At 38.4% G+C, this 17,846-nt stretch overlaps 1 protein-coding gene across 2 annotated transcripts in view; it reads right to left on the reverse strand.

Moving 5' to 3' along the window:
• Nucleotides 1-17,846, reverse strand: part of SLC9A9 (solute carrier family 9 member A9) — a 187,193-nt gene that overhangs the window by 39,444 nt on the left and 129,903 nt on the right. For both annotated transcript variants that reach the window (XM_033069112.2, XM_033069113.2), the window contains 2 exons: nt 6,353-6,401; nt 1,213-1,292 (listed from right to left, as the gene is read on the reverse strand). In XM_033069112.2, the coding sequence (XP_032925003.1) occupies nt 1,213-1,292; nt 6,353-6,401 (129 nt within the window). The remainder of the gene's footprint in view (nt 1-1,212; nt 1,293-6,352; nt 6,402-17,846) is intronic.

The following is a 17,846-nucleotide window of genomic DNA, read 5'->3' on the forward strand; positions in this document are numbered from 1 at the left end:
CAAGAATTATCCAAGGAAAACATTTTAATGCCAAATGCTTTTTGGCCTTTAAAATTGCTCGAGTAGATGAATTAAGGAAAACATCCATTTTTAACCAAAAAGATGTTTTTCCATCAGAAGTCTCTTTGAAGGATAACTTCAGTTGAACTCTCCAAGGAAGCTGTATTCCCAAAGAATTATATTTTATCAGCTGAAATATTTCATTCTAGTTTGCTGCAGCTGGTATCAGGAAAAACAGATGCAGCCTGAACATGAATTTCTGCTCAGTAGTGCAGGGTGACTGGCCAATAGATGTGCTAGCGGATAATGGAGACAGTATTGGCAGGGCTTTGCCTGCTCAGCTCCTGAGCCAGGATGCACAGAACTCAGCAGGTGGGCTTCTCTTATATTCACTGTGCATCTCTGCTTAGGGTGGCATTGTTACTGTGGGATCTCACTGGCAACTATGCAAAGCCTGTGCAGAGTCAGTTTAAAATTACAATAAATTAGAATAGTAGATTTACAGTTTTTGCACAAGCAATAGAGTCAGACTGTATGTTCTGCCTTGGCTTAGGGAGGATGTTCTTTTATCACTTAAAATATTTTCTTGAAATGCAAAAGACATGGAAATCAGACTTCCTGGAATAAAGCATCAGACACTTGTATTCAAGGTCTGTACTCCACATGCCTCAGTAGGAATGTGAATAAAAGCACAAAGGCTCAGGAATCCAGGGATCAGGAAGCATGAGCTTCAGGAAAGCCCTGGGACTTTTCATAATGGATGCCCTCTTGCTGTGTTTTATTAGAGGTGTAGGTAAACCAGTGTTGTCTTATTTTTACCTTAGGTAGCTTCCTGAGTATAGGGTCAGGCAGCAGGCATTTGGCTGCTTCTGGCTCCAATCTCCTGGTTTCCCCAAACACAGAATCTACACCCTATCTAACTAAAGATTGGATTAGTTTAATCCAGGAATTTAAGAAGGCTAATTAATGTAAATGTATTGTCTATATACTCTACTCAGAGCTCCTTAACTTGTTCCCTCTCACTGTAGCCTCAGTCATGGCTGGACCTTCTGCTGCCTTGGACTTTCAAAATTTCTACTCCTTGGGAACACATTGAAATAGATTACACTTCTGTTTTGGTTTTTAAAAGTATAATAATATTTTGATTCTTGAATATTTCAAAGGCAAATTGCAGTGCAATTCTCATTCATGGTTTATAACAAAAAAGGATACCTGTGGTCAAAGCCATACCATATTCTGAACAGCCATGCACTCTCAGCTTTGGTTGTATTTTTATCCAAGTTAGATGTGCTCTGCAAAATAAATGAATGAAGTGAGAAGCATTTTTATAAAATAAATAAAACATGGAGTGCAGATATTAATAATACATGTCAGACCAAATTATAATTAACTGCACTTTTCTTTTTTTTAAATTTAAAGAGCTTTGTTGTCATACAAATGTCATCCCTGCGAATGAGTTCAGGAGAAAATTGGCTCATACAGCACATTTCTCATTGCTGCACTCATTGGGGGAATGTAGCATTTACTTTTATGAATGATTCCAATTTTTTTAAGCAGTTGAGAAGCACTATACTCTGAGATCAATAAAATGATATTTTGATTTAATTGCTGTTGTGGGATTACTTCAGTCTACCCCTACAAGATCAGAGGCAGTTTGTGTATGTCTAACAAAATGCCTTTCCCAAAGGGGTTGAGATATTCTAATAACTAGAAAAGTCCTTTCTATGCTTCTTTCCAAGGGGAGGGGAACATGAGTTAAAGTAACATGGCTCAAAATACCCTTTCCATTCTGTGAGATAATTCTGTGACATGCTGGACAGGTAGAGAGGTGGATCATCCTTTTCCTTTCCACCCCCCCAGAGGTTGAAGGTCTTTATTATGACATACTTTGGAATAATGAATTAGGAACAGTTATGTGTACAAAACCAGCCAGTTTGGTCATACCCTAGGTATCACATCAGTACTAGTGTAACAATTACTAGCAGGATGAAATTAGGAATGGGATGGCCAGCTCTCTAAGGATACTCAGCTGTTGTCTTGTTTTTGGTTTTTGGCAAGTTAGTTTAGTTTAAACAAGAATATTTTTCCTTATGCAGTTTTAAACCAATGAATCTGTTAATTTTCATGTTTTCATCTAATAATATATTAAAAGATACCTTATTGTAGACTAATATACATGTAAATTGGCTGATGATAATGTCAATGGTCTCACCCTCAAAAGAGTAAGTTCTAGTTCCAAGGCAACCTGTTCATGGGAACTTTGGAACAATGGGAACACTGATGTCATTGAGTTTTGAATAAGGTTAGACAGAGTCCATGCTGTAGGTTTTATGATTTTGCTAATGTGGTTGCACAAATAGAACAAATATTATTCTTGGGATCTGTTTCCTTGTTAACTGAGTTAAGTATTTTAGCAACTCTTTCCAGGAGCTGGGGAAGCTGGGGTGGGGAGGAAGAGGATGGTTGTAATCCCTAACCGAGCAGCAGAACGCTCTTCCAAGCTCTAAACATCTAATAGTGCATTTTGGCAAGACAAAGATTGGGGAAAGGGTTGATAGACTTAGGGAGTGTGATTGTAGGTAAAATCTGTGTTGGGTCAGAACAAGAACACCACTGAATAAAGGAGAGGGAAGGACTTGAGTGCACAGGGGTAGAAATGAGGAAGAGAAGGACAGGCATGGAAATAAAAATATTGTGGAGTGGGCTACTTGTGTGTGGTGCAGAGGACAGCTTGTTAACAGCACAGGGAGTTCTGTAAATAGCCTGTGTCCTTTGTTTGAATAGGAATCTTGTTGTCAATTCCTCTTTCCAAATTCATTGTACCTCTAGCTTCCACCAAAGGAAAAAGTTTCCTCGTTTGGGAACATGAATTGCTCCTGTGTGAAAGCAGTGGACAAAGGTGTCACACAAGAATGTTACCCCCTGACCTGGGCTGCCTTTTATTTCTAGTTTGACATGTGTTGCACCTTGCTCCTTTTGCTTATGAAATCTGTGTTGTGTTATCAGCTTTTGTGGGGATCTGGGTGGTTATCAGGAGAGCAGCTCCTGCAGAAACAGTACAGGGAATACAGGAGAGGTTGGTGTGAATGTTTCAGGGCTCTTGCAGATCCTTGGATCCTATGATTTTAAAAAGTAACTTTTCACTTTCCCTACAGTTCAGAGAGGTAAAAGTAAGGGAGACTGTGCTCTATCTCTTCCAAAAATTTTCTCTCTGGGAAGGGAAAATGCCAAAGTTTCTCACATCTCTTCTTCCATATGGGAATTGCCCATATGGAGATTACTCTCATTAGTCCTTGCAATAAATTCACCAGCCAGCTGGCAGATGGAATTTATGAGAACAGTGTAACTAAGAAGTAGGGACAGTTGAATAAACTATGCAGATTACTTTGACAGAGATGATATTGATAAGCATTTTGTAGGCTATTTAGCTTTTTTCTGAGGTCAATAGCATATCTACATTTTTTCTCAAGCGCTTGTAGAAAATATATTCTTGCCCTCTCTCGACTGAAGTTAACGTAGCAGAATTTGAGCTACGTAAGCCATCTGAATGAAATGTGTTATTGAATGTCTTTTAAAAGGGGAATTTAGTTAAATAACTCACTGCCATAAAGCTTTTGCCTTTTTAAAATAGACCAGCTTTATAACTCTGCTTAGTGATTGTGTCCTGCATTGTGCTTTTCAGCATTAGCTTTTGGTGTTTATACACTGATGTACATGATATGCAGCAAAGTGGTTTGTTTTTACATACTATCTTCTACACAATAATACATATTATTTTAGTATATATTACGTAATTTCTTTCAGAACTAAGTTATGACAGTCCATCAATAAGTAAATGGGCATGATATGAGGCTACTTTGTTTATGCTTATGCTGTGATATTGATTTAATGATGAATTCAAGGGTGCTAAGACAGAACTGAAACTGAGATATGCTTTTGATGGATCGTAATATGGTGAAGTGCAGATGTTAATTATAGGTGAAAACGGTCTGTGCCTTTTCTAGGGAAGGAGTTCTATGTTCCAGGTCTTACAATCTGAACTGGAATTTGCTGGCTGCCAAAATTATTGGTTCAGGTAGCCCAAAATAGAGCACAATCAGAAGTTTAGAGATAACTGTGTATATAGAATTATCAAATAAATCTTTTCACAGAAAACTGCATTTTTGGGAGGCAAAGGAAGGAAAGAAGGGAGATAAAGATGAAGAGGTAAGGAAGGAAAAGAGTTTTGCAGTCATATAGCCGGTATTGCATCTGACAGAGTAGCCATGAGGTGGAAGGTCTTTAAGGTTTACTCTGCCCCTAAAAAAAACCAATCTAGGTATGGTTACAGACAAGGATTGAAAGGTTCCCACAGCGAGGTACCTGTGTCCTGGTAGTTAGAGTGGTCACAGAAGAACTAAATTCAAATCTCAATAGCAGACCTTGTAGCTTTCCCATTCTGGCTGAGTACTCTGAGCAGGGAGAAGCCTAGAGGTTTCTTTCCCATCAATTTTTGCTCTCTTTTAAACATCTTACCCTTGAAGATATTTCCTTATTTCTGGTACAATCTCCCCTGAAGCTTCAATTAACAGCTCTGAGAGTGGGCACGTGGTTTAAAGTGCATCTGGGCAAGAGCTTTAACTGGCAGTGGGAGGTACTGACACCTGTCACGTTATTTGTGCAGGGATATGTGTAGGAAAATCAACTGCTCTCACTGTGAAAACACAGGAACATAGGAAGAAAATGAAGAAGTAATGGAAGGTAAACTAAATAAAAATATTGTTTAGGAAATAAAGGGAAAGAAAAGGGGAAACACAGGGGAAGAAGAGGAGTGAGAGGGAGATATGAGATGAAAGAGAAAATGAGAAGGAACAACCTGACTGGAATAACTATGATAGGTACTGAGTTAAAACAGTGAGTGCTACAGAGAATGCAGCAAAGGTCTGAATTACTAAAAGATTGAGATGTCAAATATAAAAAAATTCAGACAAATGAAAATAAAATAGCATGGGAGGGGGGAAGAATAATCAGAACAGCAAAACTATTTTCCAAGGTATAATATAGTACTATAAAGAATGCTGAACTGAACATGATAGGGCATGAAAAGTGTTATATTTATTTACACCTTCTGCTTTGTATTGCTCAGCTTTGTCAGGAGAGAGATGTGTTAATTCACAGAGCACAGTTGGGACACTGGATGTGTTACTGTTGTAAATAAAAATTATTATTTTTCAGTAAAAAAATGAGAAAATTAGATGCCTAGCAGCCTCTGAAGAAATCAGGTTTTTGCAAAACATGCATTCAATCAATTTTATGCTGTATTCTGCATTACTTGATCTTTGATAATTCATGAGTGCTGAAAAGCAGAAAATTTCTGCAATTCTGTATCTCTATACTCCAGTTAAGAATAGGCTATGGTTCTGTGTCCTGCTCTTGTTCAGAATTCAGACAGAGGCATTGCAGGAATTCCTACCAAGATGCTTAGCAAAGTAAATTTAGCATGTCTCCTCAGCCTCAGAATAAAACAGTGCCTTGCCTTGGTGCAATGAAGGGTTATGCTAAACCTTTTTGAATAGTGAATAGGGTTGCAAAATGAAGATGTGATCAGTATGAATAATATTGGCTTTCCTTCTTTTAAAAGAAACATTAGGATAATTAGGCAGCTGAATTTTACTCATTATGGTGAAAATTGAGATTCACTTTCTGTGCCTTCAGATATGTGTAAATGTGTAAATGTTAGGAATACTCAGTACATAAGATATATTAAAGTTTTACCTAATGATATCTCTAATGCATTTTCAAATGAATGAAGTATCTTATATCTTCTTCAGCATATGTTCTACATTTATGTTATTGTTGGATGATTTAAATTTCAGTTCCAGTTGTGTTGTCTGAAATGGTACATGGGATAGTATCACCAGCATTAGGCACTTGTTGGCTTTTTGTTTTGGCATCTTGTCAGCTGTACTGCGGCTTCTCCTCAGTCCCACTGCTGTCCACTCACCATGCTGAGCCACAGGTCACGTCTCTGTGCATTGACTCTGCAGATTTCTCCTGCTGCTGCAGGCAGTGCTGCATTTGAAACTGCACCATACATACAGGGCAAGAAATGGAAGGGCACAGAAAAACAGCTTGTTCAGGAGCCCCCTTTAGAGGTTTCAAGGTCTCAATGCACTTAGGCTTCCATGTGGAAAATAACTGAAAAATATTTTTATACACCTGACCTACTAGAATTGAACATTACACATTTTTCTTTTTAATTCTGAGGGATTAAGCATTGTTCTGAGATGTCTCATTTTCGCAGATGTAGTCATGATCTGCCAAACATTGAACACTTTTAAATTTGGCATGTATATCCAAAAGCCTGACATACCTGGCTCGCAGCTTTAGCTTTCAGATCTTCATCTGGATCTACGCCAACTCTGTAAAAAAACACCAAACCTGAGCACATATGGTAATGATCTGATGTATATTAGACAGCTTTGAGTGTAAAAATGTTTCTTGTGTCACTCATTTCCTACTAGATGTGAAATGAAGAGAAGAACTAGGAAAGCATTAGGATCACTTTTTAAATTTAGGAACTTCTGAAGTTTTTAGAAAACTTAAGATGCCTTGTAACAGCCACTCCTAACACCTGAGACTAGATCTTTATCGTGGCTCTGATGCATCTCTGGGGAGAGACAATCAAGCTGTTAACCTGTGCTAGGAAATCCTTGATTGCTGACAGAAGAGCAGAGCTGGGGTACTGCAGTTGGTAGTGGAGGATGGGATTACAGACCTCCAGTGAATCTTGGATCTCTTGAAACACTTGGAAAAGGCTTTACTTGGCACACCAGGTCCAGGGAAGAGACCCAGAAGGTAGAGGAGACTGCAGTGAGTGATGTGCAAGATGATAGCCTGGGTGGCATTTCCCCATCACATATGGGTGGGAAAAAAGTAAAATTGGCTGTTTAAAGGGGTGTGGTGGAAGAACTGACATCTTTTGATTAGGGCTGATACTAAGAGCTGAGGAGAAATGCAAGTGAAAAATGTTTTAAGTTGAACAACAGAGGCTTGTGCTGATGAAAGACACAAGAAAGTATGGGAAGCAGTGAGGGATGATAAATAATACACCTTATTATCACCCAAATCTGAAGCCCACAGCTACGGTGACCAACAACCCCCATATACCCCACAAGCTCCCACAGAGTAGCAGGTCCACTAAGCTAAACCAGAATTTACTGATGCAAAGAAAATGTAGTTTTTCACTGGATATTAATTTCAGGCCACTTTACTGGTTTTCTGATAGGCTTCATGCTTGAGTATAGTTCTGCTTTTGGTAATAACATTATCAGATTATATTTTAAAATAATATTTAATATTAGCAATTACATACCTCAGCATTCTTGCCTGTGAATGTTATTCATACACTCTTATTGAATTGGAGACAATGACAGGAACTATATGAAAACTGGATGCTTTTCATATGTAAATACTGAATGGACCAAAAAAATAAAGACATTTCTTCTATCATACTTCTATAGCTTCAACAAACCTGAGTCCTTCAGGCATAAATATTTCTATCTTTTTATTAAAAATAACCATCCTGGTGGTGACACAACAAAGAGAATAGTAGATTCTCTTTTCTTTTGTCCTCTTGGCCTTTAAATTGCAAGAAAAAGCTTCTGATTACACTAACCCTATTCATTAGTTTGGAATAAAGCAAGTGAGGTATTTCCATTTCATTAAAATTGAGACATTTACATGTGAAAAGAAAAAGAATAATTTCCCAGAGGCTTAACCACCTATCTGACAGTGGGTTTATCATTGCCATGTGCAGAGCAGAAGTGTCCAGGCCTTATCTGTGCTCAGAGCAGTGAGAGGCAGCCCTGCCCTGCAGAGCTGCAGGGTAGGGACAGTGGCTGCAGCGGAGTGCTGTGGTCCCAAACTCATAACCCAGGTCAGAAGAGAACGTGAATCTGTTCCTGAACACAGTCACAGGCTCTGTTTATTAGACTGTGCTGGTTTGTGAGATGTGCTCACCAGCATCATCAGCAGCACATTGGCTGGAGGACTGCAGAGATCTGGCAGTGAAGCAATCCAGAATATTGACACGTGGTGGGTGCAGCTGAAAGGCAGGGCTGCAGCACAGGCTGCACAGCACCCTTCTTAATGAGCTTAACTTGACCTCAAAAAGGTCAGTTCTGGGTCAGAAGTAACTTAGCCTTTGTGTAGTTCTCACCTTACTGGGGCTGAGAAACCACCACTTCTGAATGACTGTGTGTGTTGGAGCTGTGATGTGTTAATAGAGACTGAGCTAAAACAACAAAATATTTCACCCAGGACTCAAAGGAATGTGATAACAAATGGGAAAAGGGAGAGGCCGTGGGGAAGATAGGACCAGAGTTTCTGGCTGTGATACTGATTCAGTAGCAGGGATATAACTAATAGCTAATTCCACTGACAACAGAAATTAACTGGTATTGTAAATCCAGATTTTTTTTCCTGAGTTCTGCAGAATTTGTGGTGTGCTGAAGCTTCTCTGCATCTATAATTTCTCATCCTTATAGCTACAGAGACAGCTAGACATTTTGCTTTGTTTGTTTTGCAGACAAAAGATTATTATAATATAGCACAAATGAAGATTCTCACACGACATCCTAACAGCAATATTACATTTAAAACCAGAAAAAAAGCAACAATAAATAAGGAAATCAGCTTAGATTTTTCACCTATGAAAAAGAAGAAGGCTTCTATGCCACATGAATTCACAGAGCCTGAGCTGACAGGTTTTTTGGTCTGTTCTTTGCCATCAGTTAAAATACATGGTCAGATGGAGTTGCTGTTTTTCTCACGGAATAGTATCTCACTACTGGGAATTAGTCTGGATACCACAGTATTACCAAGTGATTTAAAATCTTGTGGGAAAAGAACCAAATTATTCTTTGCATTATATGGGAGATTTCTTTAATGCATTAAAACAGCAAAATATGAACTAAGCAAACTCAGTCTGGACAGTTCTGAAATTGTGGCTAATTATTTCATATCCAAACATTGGCTTGGGAGCCTAATATCAGGCCCCTGGCATTGAAAATCATGGTCTTCTAGAATTAGCTCTGATACACTTGACATGAAGTAGAATGCTGTTTCTAAATATTAAATATTGAAAAAACAAGCTATACCAAATTATAGATGATGACTGAAGATGACTGTAGATGATTATAGAAGATGACTGAAATTAATCATAAATATGCACTTCAAGTTTACAACCTTTACTTCTTCAAAAGACCTGCTAGATCTAATGCTATTGCCAGTAGAATTTGCAAGCTTAAAATATGTATGAATTACTATAACTGCCTCTAAGAAATAGCCTGATAATATTTGTACATACATCTTGCCCCTTTTAACATTCTCAGGTTTCCATTCCTGTGAGAAGATCTAATGGATGCTTAGAAAAATATTTTCTTAGTATGTTTTCTCTTTTCTTGCTATCCACTTTTGTCTCTAGTCTCCTGTTGTCTTTTACTTCCTGCAGCCTCTCTTCTGTCTTTCTGCCCCACACTCCCTGGCTGCTCTCCGTTCCTTGTTTGTTTTCCAAGTATTGTATGCTCTTGTGTCAGCTTATTTTTACATCTTTTTATTCTATACATTAAACATTAGGATGATTATTCTTCCATGAAGACAAATGCAAAGATACTTAATTCTACACTGCAGTGAAGTTTACTTTATGTATTTAGATAGGCTTTAGTAATATCTCAGGTCCTGATGATCTAGACAGGAAGGAAATCAAAACCCTGACAGCTTCTCTATATTGTCCTTTTGGGTTTTTTTGAGTGGGGATTGGGGTGTGGTAGGGCATGTGCTGTGGTGGTTTTTTGTTTTTAAATAAGGACTAGGTCAAAACCTGGATTCAGAGAATGCTTTGAGTTGCTACGCTCAAAATCTGGAGGAGAAGCTTTTGACTTCAGCCAACCTCTGGCAGTCAGGCTCAAGAATTGCTGGGAACTCTGCATTAATCTGCACAAGTACCCCTTGCAGTGGATGGAATTTAAATCCCTGTGTGCTATCAAGGGCATCATTTTTTAACAAGAGTCAGAATGTGTTTGGTAACAAGGAATTTGACACTGAATACAAAGCAGTTGAAAACATCTTTTCTTATGTGGTTTGAAATGAAAATGGATCAAAAGATAAATCCCAAATTGCCAGGGGAACCAGTAGAAAGAAATACACACCCAATCCCCAGGAATACTGAGTAGTAAATCACAATTCGGGCCTTGTAAACTTTTAATTCCCTCACATCACCACAAAATCAACAGTGTAGGATAAAATCTCTGCTTTCTGCAGTGGAGTCACCAAAAACCCTGTAGAGACTCACATCTTCATGAGGATCTAGGCACACAGAGCACAACTGTTGGTGTCTGTACTTACAAGTGTGATTCTCAGCCCTCCCTCACTTTAAGTGCTAGGAAATCTGCAAATAGAGACATTTCTCTGAGATCTGAATTCTAAATACTGAAATTATCCTTCTGGGCTTTCTGTACTGGTCCAGCAGAGCGTGATTCACGCAAGTTAAATCTTGTTGCAGCCCTACCTAGTCTGGTTTGCAACTACCACAGCCTCACATGGGTTAGCTGTGCTCCAGCTGAGGCAGCCAGGACTGCTTTCATTTAAAACCTTGTTCTGAGAGCATGTAATTAATTCTGTCTAGTTGAAACCCCTAGGAAAATTGTTTATATGTGTATCATTTAATGCAGCTAGTGATTTAATGAACAAAAGAGCAAGGCTGGGAAAGTGAAATGTCTCCTAATGCAAGTAGCAATCTTCCCCTGATCTAAGTGTAGGGTGGCAAATGTGTACCTGGTAGAACAGGACATCACTGAGCTGTCACATAAGGGTCAGGATTAGCCAAGTGTCCTCTACATCCTTTTCTACACCAGTGGGGAAACAAGGGCAGTGCAAGAGGTGAAAAGTCTGGCCTCTCCATCCATTTCTGGCCTCATACTGTGAAATGGGGATGACAACACTTCTTCACTCTATTGCTTGTCTGTTTTGTGTATTTCGCTTGTAAGTACACATCCTTTATTATGTTTGTACAAAATCTAGCACAGCTGTGATTTTGTTTAGAGCTCCAAGAGTGCTGCTCTAAGTTAATTAATATCAATATTGGCTTCTTTGCTTGTCAAAGGTTTCACTGGAAGAACTTGCCTTGTCAGTGCAATCACCCCAGCCTTCCACTGCTGTCTCACTGTAACTAAACCACTCTTTAGGCCTTAGCTTACATCTCAAAAGCTACACATCCCAGAAAGGTTTTGTCGAGTAAGTGATTTAGAACCCAATTTTCAAAGATGGCTGTTAAACAGCATTTGCAACAGGAGTCTTGAATATTTTTGCATTAATAAATCTCAAGCTTGTAGTGATTCATCATCTGTATATTGCATTCAGTACAGAATTATTAACTGTAAAGACTAGACACATGAACAAAATCCAGAAAAAATTGTTTCATGATCTCTAATAAATCATAGTAATTGAAATTAAAAAAACCTTCAGGATAAATAATGATTTGCCAGGACATTATTCTTGTCCATGTGGCAGTAAGTGTGATGTGTATTTCTAGCAAACTGATACCTAAAATCTGTTCTTGTGTCTAGATGGCTGTATTGCTGCTACATGCTGCTTTTTCTGTGGACTGATGCTGTCAAAAACATCTGCTTTTTTATAGCACAGTATTTCATTGACATAAACCCATGAGGAATTATAGCATGAGTATAGATCTTTGAAGTTCAGCTCAAGCTGATTTTGTTAATAAATGAAAACACTTCAGTTTAAGGCAAGAGTAATCACTTGCATCTCACAGTAGAAAGAACAAATCAGTTTAATTTAATGCTGAGGAGGGGTAAAAGAAATTATCAGGTAAATGATGTTTCCTAAATGGTTATGACAGCTGTTTGTCATGTAGCTAATGCTTTCTATACTCAACATGCTGAAATGGAACAAAAACTATAATTTTAAACTTGTCAAACCATGTAAGAGGTAAAAGTGATATAGTTTGACTTTTGAACTTGGAATCTCATAAAACTGTAAGAAAATTTTTTTTAAAATGCTAAACATTTGTTCTGTGGTCAAAGTCCATGAACCATTTTTGGTGGACATATGGAGAACTGCTTGCTTGCAGAATTGACTGTTAAATTAATACACCTGTATAAATGATGTCCAAATAAAGGTGGGGTGAAATGCGTGAAGATTGTGGGTAAATGCAAATGGAAGACAAGGCTGAAGAAAGAAGTGCATTGCTCTATAAGAGATCCACAAGTTCTAGATGTGACCTTAAGTATAAAAAAAGTTCTGAAATTGAGGGTAATGTCACTGCATAGAATTTTACCACTTACCTATAGCTATGCAACTGTGTGAAGAAAATGCTAAAGTTTAAAAACAGATGACGGCTTGCATTTACATTACTAGTTTATTTGCAGAACAGCCAGAATGATGAACTGAATCTGTAGATAGCTGGTATCTGATCTCCATTCTGATAATCCAGGTTTATCCCAATTTTGGGGCATGAGCACTAAATTAGTATGGCACTTTGGAGTCACAAGGTACATGTGCATGGCAGAATGCAATGTCAGATGTCTTGCAGCCATGGGATCAGGGCACTCCAGTGCAGCATCCTGAGCAGCAGTGATTCCATCCCTACAGTGCTGCTGGCACACACAGTAGATTATCAAGCTGTGTGAATATACCCGTAGAGGAATCAAGCCTCTTGTTTAAAAGTGTGAACTGGAGTCCAGTTAACACAATTTAACTTCTGTAGAATTCTTAGAAATCATAATTTGTAGTAGTATCAATGGACATGAATGGACTTGGAAAAAAGCATGAAAGTTGGAAGCAACCAAAGTAAAAAACTTCTGATGACAATGTCAGAACTGGGATGAGTTTTCAGATTAAAGGAAAGATTATTATAGTAGATTCTATGACAGAATAAAAGGTGTTATTGTTTATTATGACATTCAGGCTTGTTACATCAAAGATCACCAAATCCAGCTGGATGGGAAGTGCAAGTTGTATATTTATGTCCACAGACATAGTAAAAACACAAATTACATCGAATTCTGCGTCAAATTGGCAAAATAGCAGCTACTGACTGTGCCAAACCCACTCTGCCCTGCTCCCATGCTGCTCACAGCGAGCTGAGGAGGTTTAACTCGCAGCACAAGGCTGCAGGTCAGCTCAGCACTCTTCATCTTCAGGCTGTGGCTGCAGGGGATTCCTGTTTTGTGATGCTGAGAAATGCAGGGCTTGACAGAAGTTTTACATCCCTGTGTCTATATGTACGTGTGTCTTTAGGGATCCAAACTCACAGTTGTTTCCTGCCTCTGATACAAAGAGAGTGCATGGGAAACCTGATTTCTGTGCTTTCTCTAGAACTGTTTCCTTGGACTTCACAAGAATTATACATTTAAATATATTCAGTATGTGGTTCACAGACAGCCAGTGAAGTCCATGGACCCTTGGCAGCAATGTTAAGCATCCTCTTGGGACATGAGCTGATCAACACTATTTTTTCCTTTTACTTCCTCCTGTTTTTTTCCCCCCACTTTTGATTTTCATTTTCCTATTTATATGTGCTTATATCAAATGTTGTTTCTGTGCCTTTCACTGTACTGTGGTAGGTGATCCAGCTATCACCACCTACTTTGGTGTTTATAGCTCACTTTGCCGAGTAACAACTCACTTGCATGTTTTATTTTCCTAGTTCTGCCTTAGGGAGGAGAAAAATCTGTCATAAAATTATATTTTTAGTGGTCCACGTTTAGATTAATGAACTTTCTGCTCTCAAGTATGTGGAAAATGCCACCATTTCCCCCTCTTTTTTTTAATATCCTTATTTGGAAAGTGTATCTCAGATGCAATTGTTTTTCTAGGAACCTGGCAATATTCAGCTCCCTCTGGGAGTTTGGCAAATCTTTGTTCTGTTCTCTCCTCAGAAAGGATTGGTGTGTGTGTGATGTGCTTGTATGTGAGCCATTCCACTCTCCCTGCACCAAAAGAGCAGGTTTTTTATAATCTATTCTTATCCTAAAATGCCCCCACTGGTCTTTGAGCAGGCTCTGAGCTGCAGTGTGTCAGGGGAGGTTCTCCAGGGCTCTGGGCACAGACACAAGGAAAATGTCCTGGACCAGGACAAGGTCTCACAGCTCCCAGTCCAGCAATGCCACTGCTGGCATTGACTTCTCAGGGGGCACAGTCACACCAGCCCTGCATCTTTCCATGGTGTTTGTGCCAACTTCTCAGCATTTCTCAGTTACACTGGGATGTGGTGGTCATTTTAACTTTCCATTTATGACTGTACTGCTGTCCCTCATCAGCCTGGCTTTCATTAACTGGAGACTGGCACTCACTGGAATTGCTGTCATTTACTCACTGAAAGAAAGGGATCGTTTTATGCAGCTCATTTATGTAAAACCTGAGATCTGTAGAACAAGGTAAGCCCTTCACTGCCTGCTTTTCAAGCTTTTAGATTCTGTCTATAATCTCCCTCTTGTTTTGAAGTGCAGGAAGGGCAGGAAGTGCAGAACAGGGTTATAAGGAGGCACAGCCACAGTGAGTTAATAGGCACTGCCCCTCAGTAACACTGCACTTACTGAGCAGGGAGGTGATTACTTGTAGGCAATCAGACACAGATTTATGGGCAAGGATGGGAAAGCTTGAAAGGACTGTAATCCTCCTGAATTTTTATTTTTAATCATGGCTACAGAAATAAAACCAAACACCAAACCCTCAATAAACCTGAAATTCAAGGTAACTGCTACCAGAAGATTTCTAAAATGAAACTCTGATACTAAGAGTAGATTATTTGATATTAAAATTTTATAAAATTATTTAAAAATTGCTTTGTTTAGATTCGAAGAAAATCTGTTCAGACTTAATTGAGAGGGAGACACCTCTGGAGAAAAACGTGGATACAAGGGTCACATCACTCAGGAATACTGTGTTCTAATCAGAGAAACTGAAAAATAATAACACATGAAAAATAATGTGACTTGAGTAACTTTATAAAACTGCAGAAGTTCAGATATGAGGACTGTGCATGGAAGTAGCTGATCTGTACAGGGCAATTATCACTTTCTCAGCAAGGTGTCATTTTGCAATTTGGTTTTCACCTGAGTTTCGTGTCTTAGATGAGAACTGGAACTCAGAATAAGAGAATCCCTAGATATCATATTATAATATTGATGCAACATTCAAAGTAAAGATGGGATTGGGTCCCTTTTTTTGGTAGTAATGATGTTACTGCTTTTGAGTGCCAGCCCAGTTAATCCTGACAAAGGTGTGAGCCTTTGGGATACTGAATTACAGCCCAGTGTGGGAAGGTTGTCATGAGGTGACTGTGATGCCTCCCATCCAAAATCTTTATAATGATAAAAGGGAAATAAAATTAAAAAAAAAAAAAAGAGGGGCATATACATTTTGATTTCCATTACTTTAAGTCAAAGATTGTGTATTTTCAATAACACCTACTGAGACTGACCCCAGCCTACATGTCTTAAGGAGCTACTGGTGACAACACGTGCTTTTTTTGCTTTGCCTAAGGATGTTGCAGATGGAGAGGTTTAGACACACAGATGCATCTGTGTATAATCTTTTCAATAAGAAGCAGTAAAGAAAACACAGTATTGATCAGCCTCCATGTGCTTTAAGAATTTCATTATGATTACCATGCCTCTCCCCTTGCTTTGAAGAAGTCTACAGATCAAATGCTCTGTACACATTATTGGAAATGTATTAATAAAAAAAATCTCTGGAACATTATTAAAAATACATTTTCAGTTAATGCAAGAAGACAGAAACACCACTGCATTACAAAACGTATCATTTTTGCACATAGTAAATATTCTAACTTCTACTTTCATGACTCCATGGAGATAACTGGAGATTTAAAAACAAAAAAAAATAAGGAATTACGCTGTTTTGCTGGTGTCTTACTTAGGTTACTAATAAACTTTGTCAACTAGGAAAAATAAGAAGATCCGTATGAGGAAAAGAAACTGCACGCAGATGTATTTGGATAAAATCCTATCGATTAGATGAATCAATTTCTGGCTCAGAAATAACAGTTCCCTCCAGTGAATTCTGTCAATAATTTTTAGAGCAGTAAAATGTTTGTTCTCTGAATCACTTTAGGTGTCTGTTCCTTTATTTTCCCTTGAACATAAACAGCAGAGTGTTGGAAAGAAGCCCAGGCCATGGTAGATGCATTATATTATTGCTAATGTGATTAACCCAAAGTAAAACATTAAATCCTCCTGAGGCATTAGTCTAAATAATGAGATGGCCAACTCTAAGTTCCCTGGGCTCATGGCATGGGAAAAATATATCATGTGCTTCATCTCTTGCATTGACATTTGAAATTTATCATATGCAGGCAGTACTGGGAGCAGTTGTGCACAGAGCCATTGTAAGGGAAGAGTAAACATGGTCAAGCTTAACGCAGGTTACAACCAAAACATGCTGAGTAAATGCCTCTGCTGCTGAGATCTGCCACGAAAGCTGTCACCCACTGCCCACTTAGGCTACTCTTCACAAGTAGTTTGTAAATCAACTGCACTGTTTAAGATCATATTTAACTCCTGCTTTGAAATATGTTCACCTAAGTTCTGTCTGAAATGCTCAGAGCAGCAGGGAATTATAGAAAGGACTTGTATGGACTGATTGACCCAAGGCTGTACAAAGCAGGTTGTTCTGTGTACTATATAAGATATGCTGTACTCCTTTTTAAAAATCAAAGATTAAATCAAAATGGCATTTCTGAATTCTCAACACCATGCAGCACAAGGGTGTGTAGAACTGAGGTCACTCTTATAGGCAGAGATGCTGCAGTGCATAATCTGAGTGAGCATTGGCAGGATCCTTCTGTGTTTTCTTAGCTAGGAAAAAAGGCTCAGACTCAGAAAAATGTCAGGTACTTAAACAGAGGAGTTTTACCTAAATTTTCTTTGATGTGTACAGTGCCAATAATTATTATCCTTTCTTTTAAATAGCAGAAAAATACCTGTGCACATTTGTGTCAAAACACTTTAAAGCCACTTTAAATATGAACAGGATGAACAGTAGCGTCTTTTCTGAAGGCAGCGTTCTAAGACACTGCTTAATGGAAAATTTAACTTCTCATTTCTTCTCCACCACTTTGTTTCTCAGCAACGTGAAATAAAATAATGACTCAAAGACACCCATTTAATTTATTTTTTTACCATACCATTTAAACCCCCAAACCTACATAGATTATATCCTCTTGATATAGCAAATATCAATTCATGCATAATAGCCTTTTTGACAGAGTGACTATAGGAGTGCTGGAAAAGTTTGCTTCCCCTTATCTAGTGTTTATGCTGTTCCATGTTTTTATTTCATGAGTTGTTCTGATAATTGCACCATTTAGTTTAGACAGTGCAGATTTCTGTTGATTTAGAATTTGTTTTCATAATATAATCCTTCCTTAAGAAACTTGGCCATCCTTACCAGTTTCAAGCATTACATTTAGATCTTTTGTGACTGTTTAAAATAATATTTAGGCCATTCATACAAAGACTTACTGTATCTAAAATAGATACCAATCTATTTATGATCTATGTGTTTGCAATGTGAGGCAATGCAAAGCTATTACTGACATAAATGTGCATGTGTGCATGCTCACAGAAACCCTCCAACCCCTTGAGCTGCAGAGGTTTCAGGGAGAAAAAAAGTCTTTTCTGTGCAGTTGCCAAGTTTGGACCAGATTTCATCCAAAACTCCCAGGGCTCATGAGCAGCAGATGTGGCTTTGGGACAGTGTTGTTCAGGGGTTTTGTTTCCTTTTCAGTTTGCAGATGACTTTTACTTGTACAGCAGCACCAA

This window comes from Catharus ustulatus, chromosome 10, assembly GCF_009819885.2.
Source record: "Catharus ustulatus isolate bCatUst1 chromosome 10, bCatUst1.pri.v2, whole genome shotgun sequence".
NCBI lineage: Eukaryota > Metazoa > Chordata > Aves > Passeriformes > Turdidae > Catharus > Catharus ustulatus.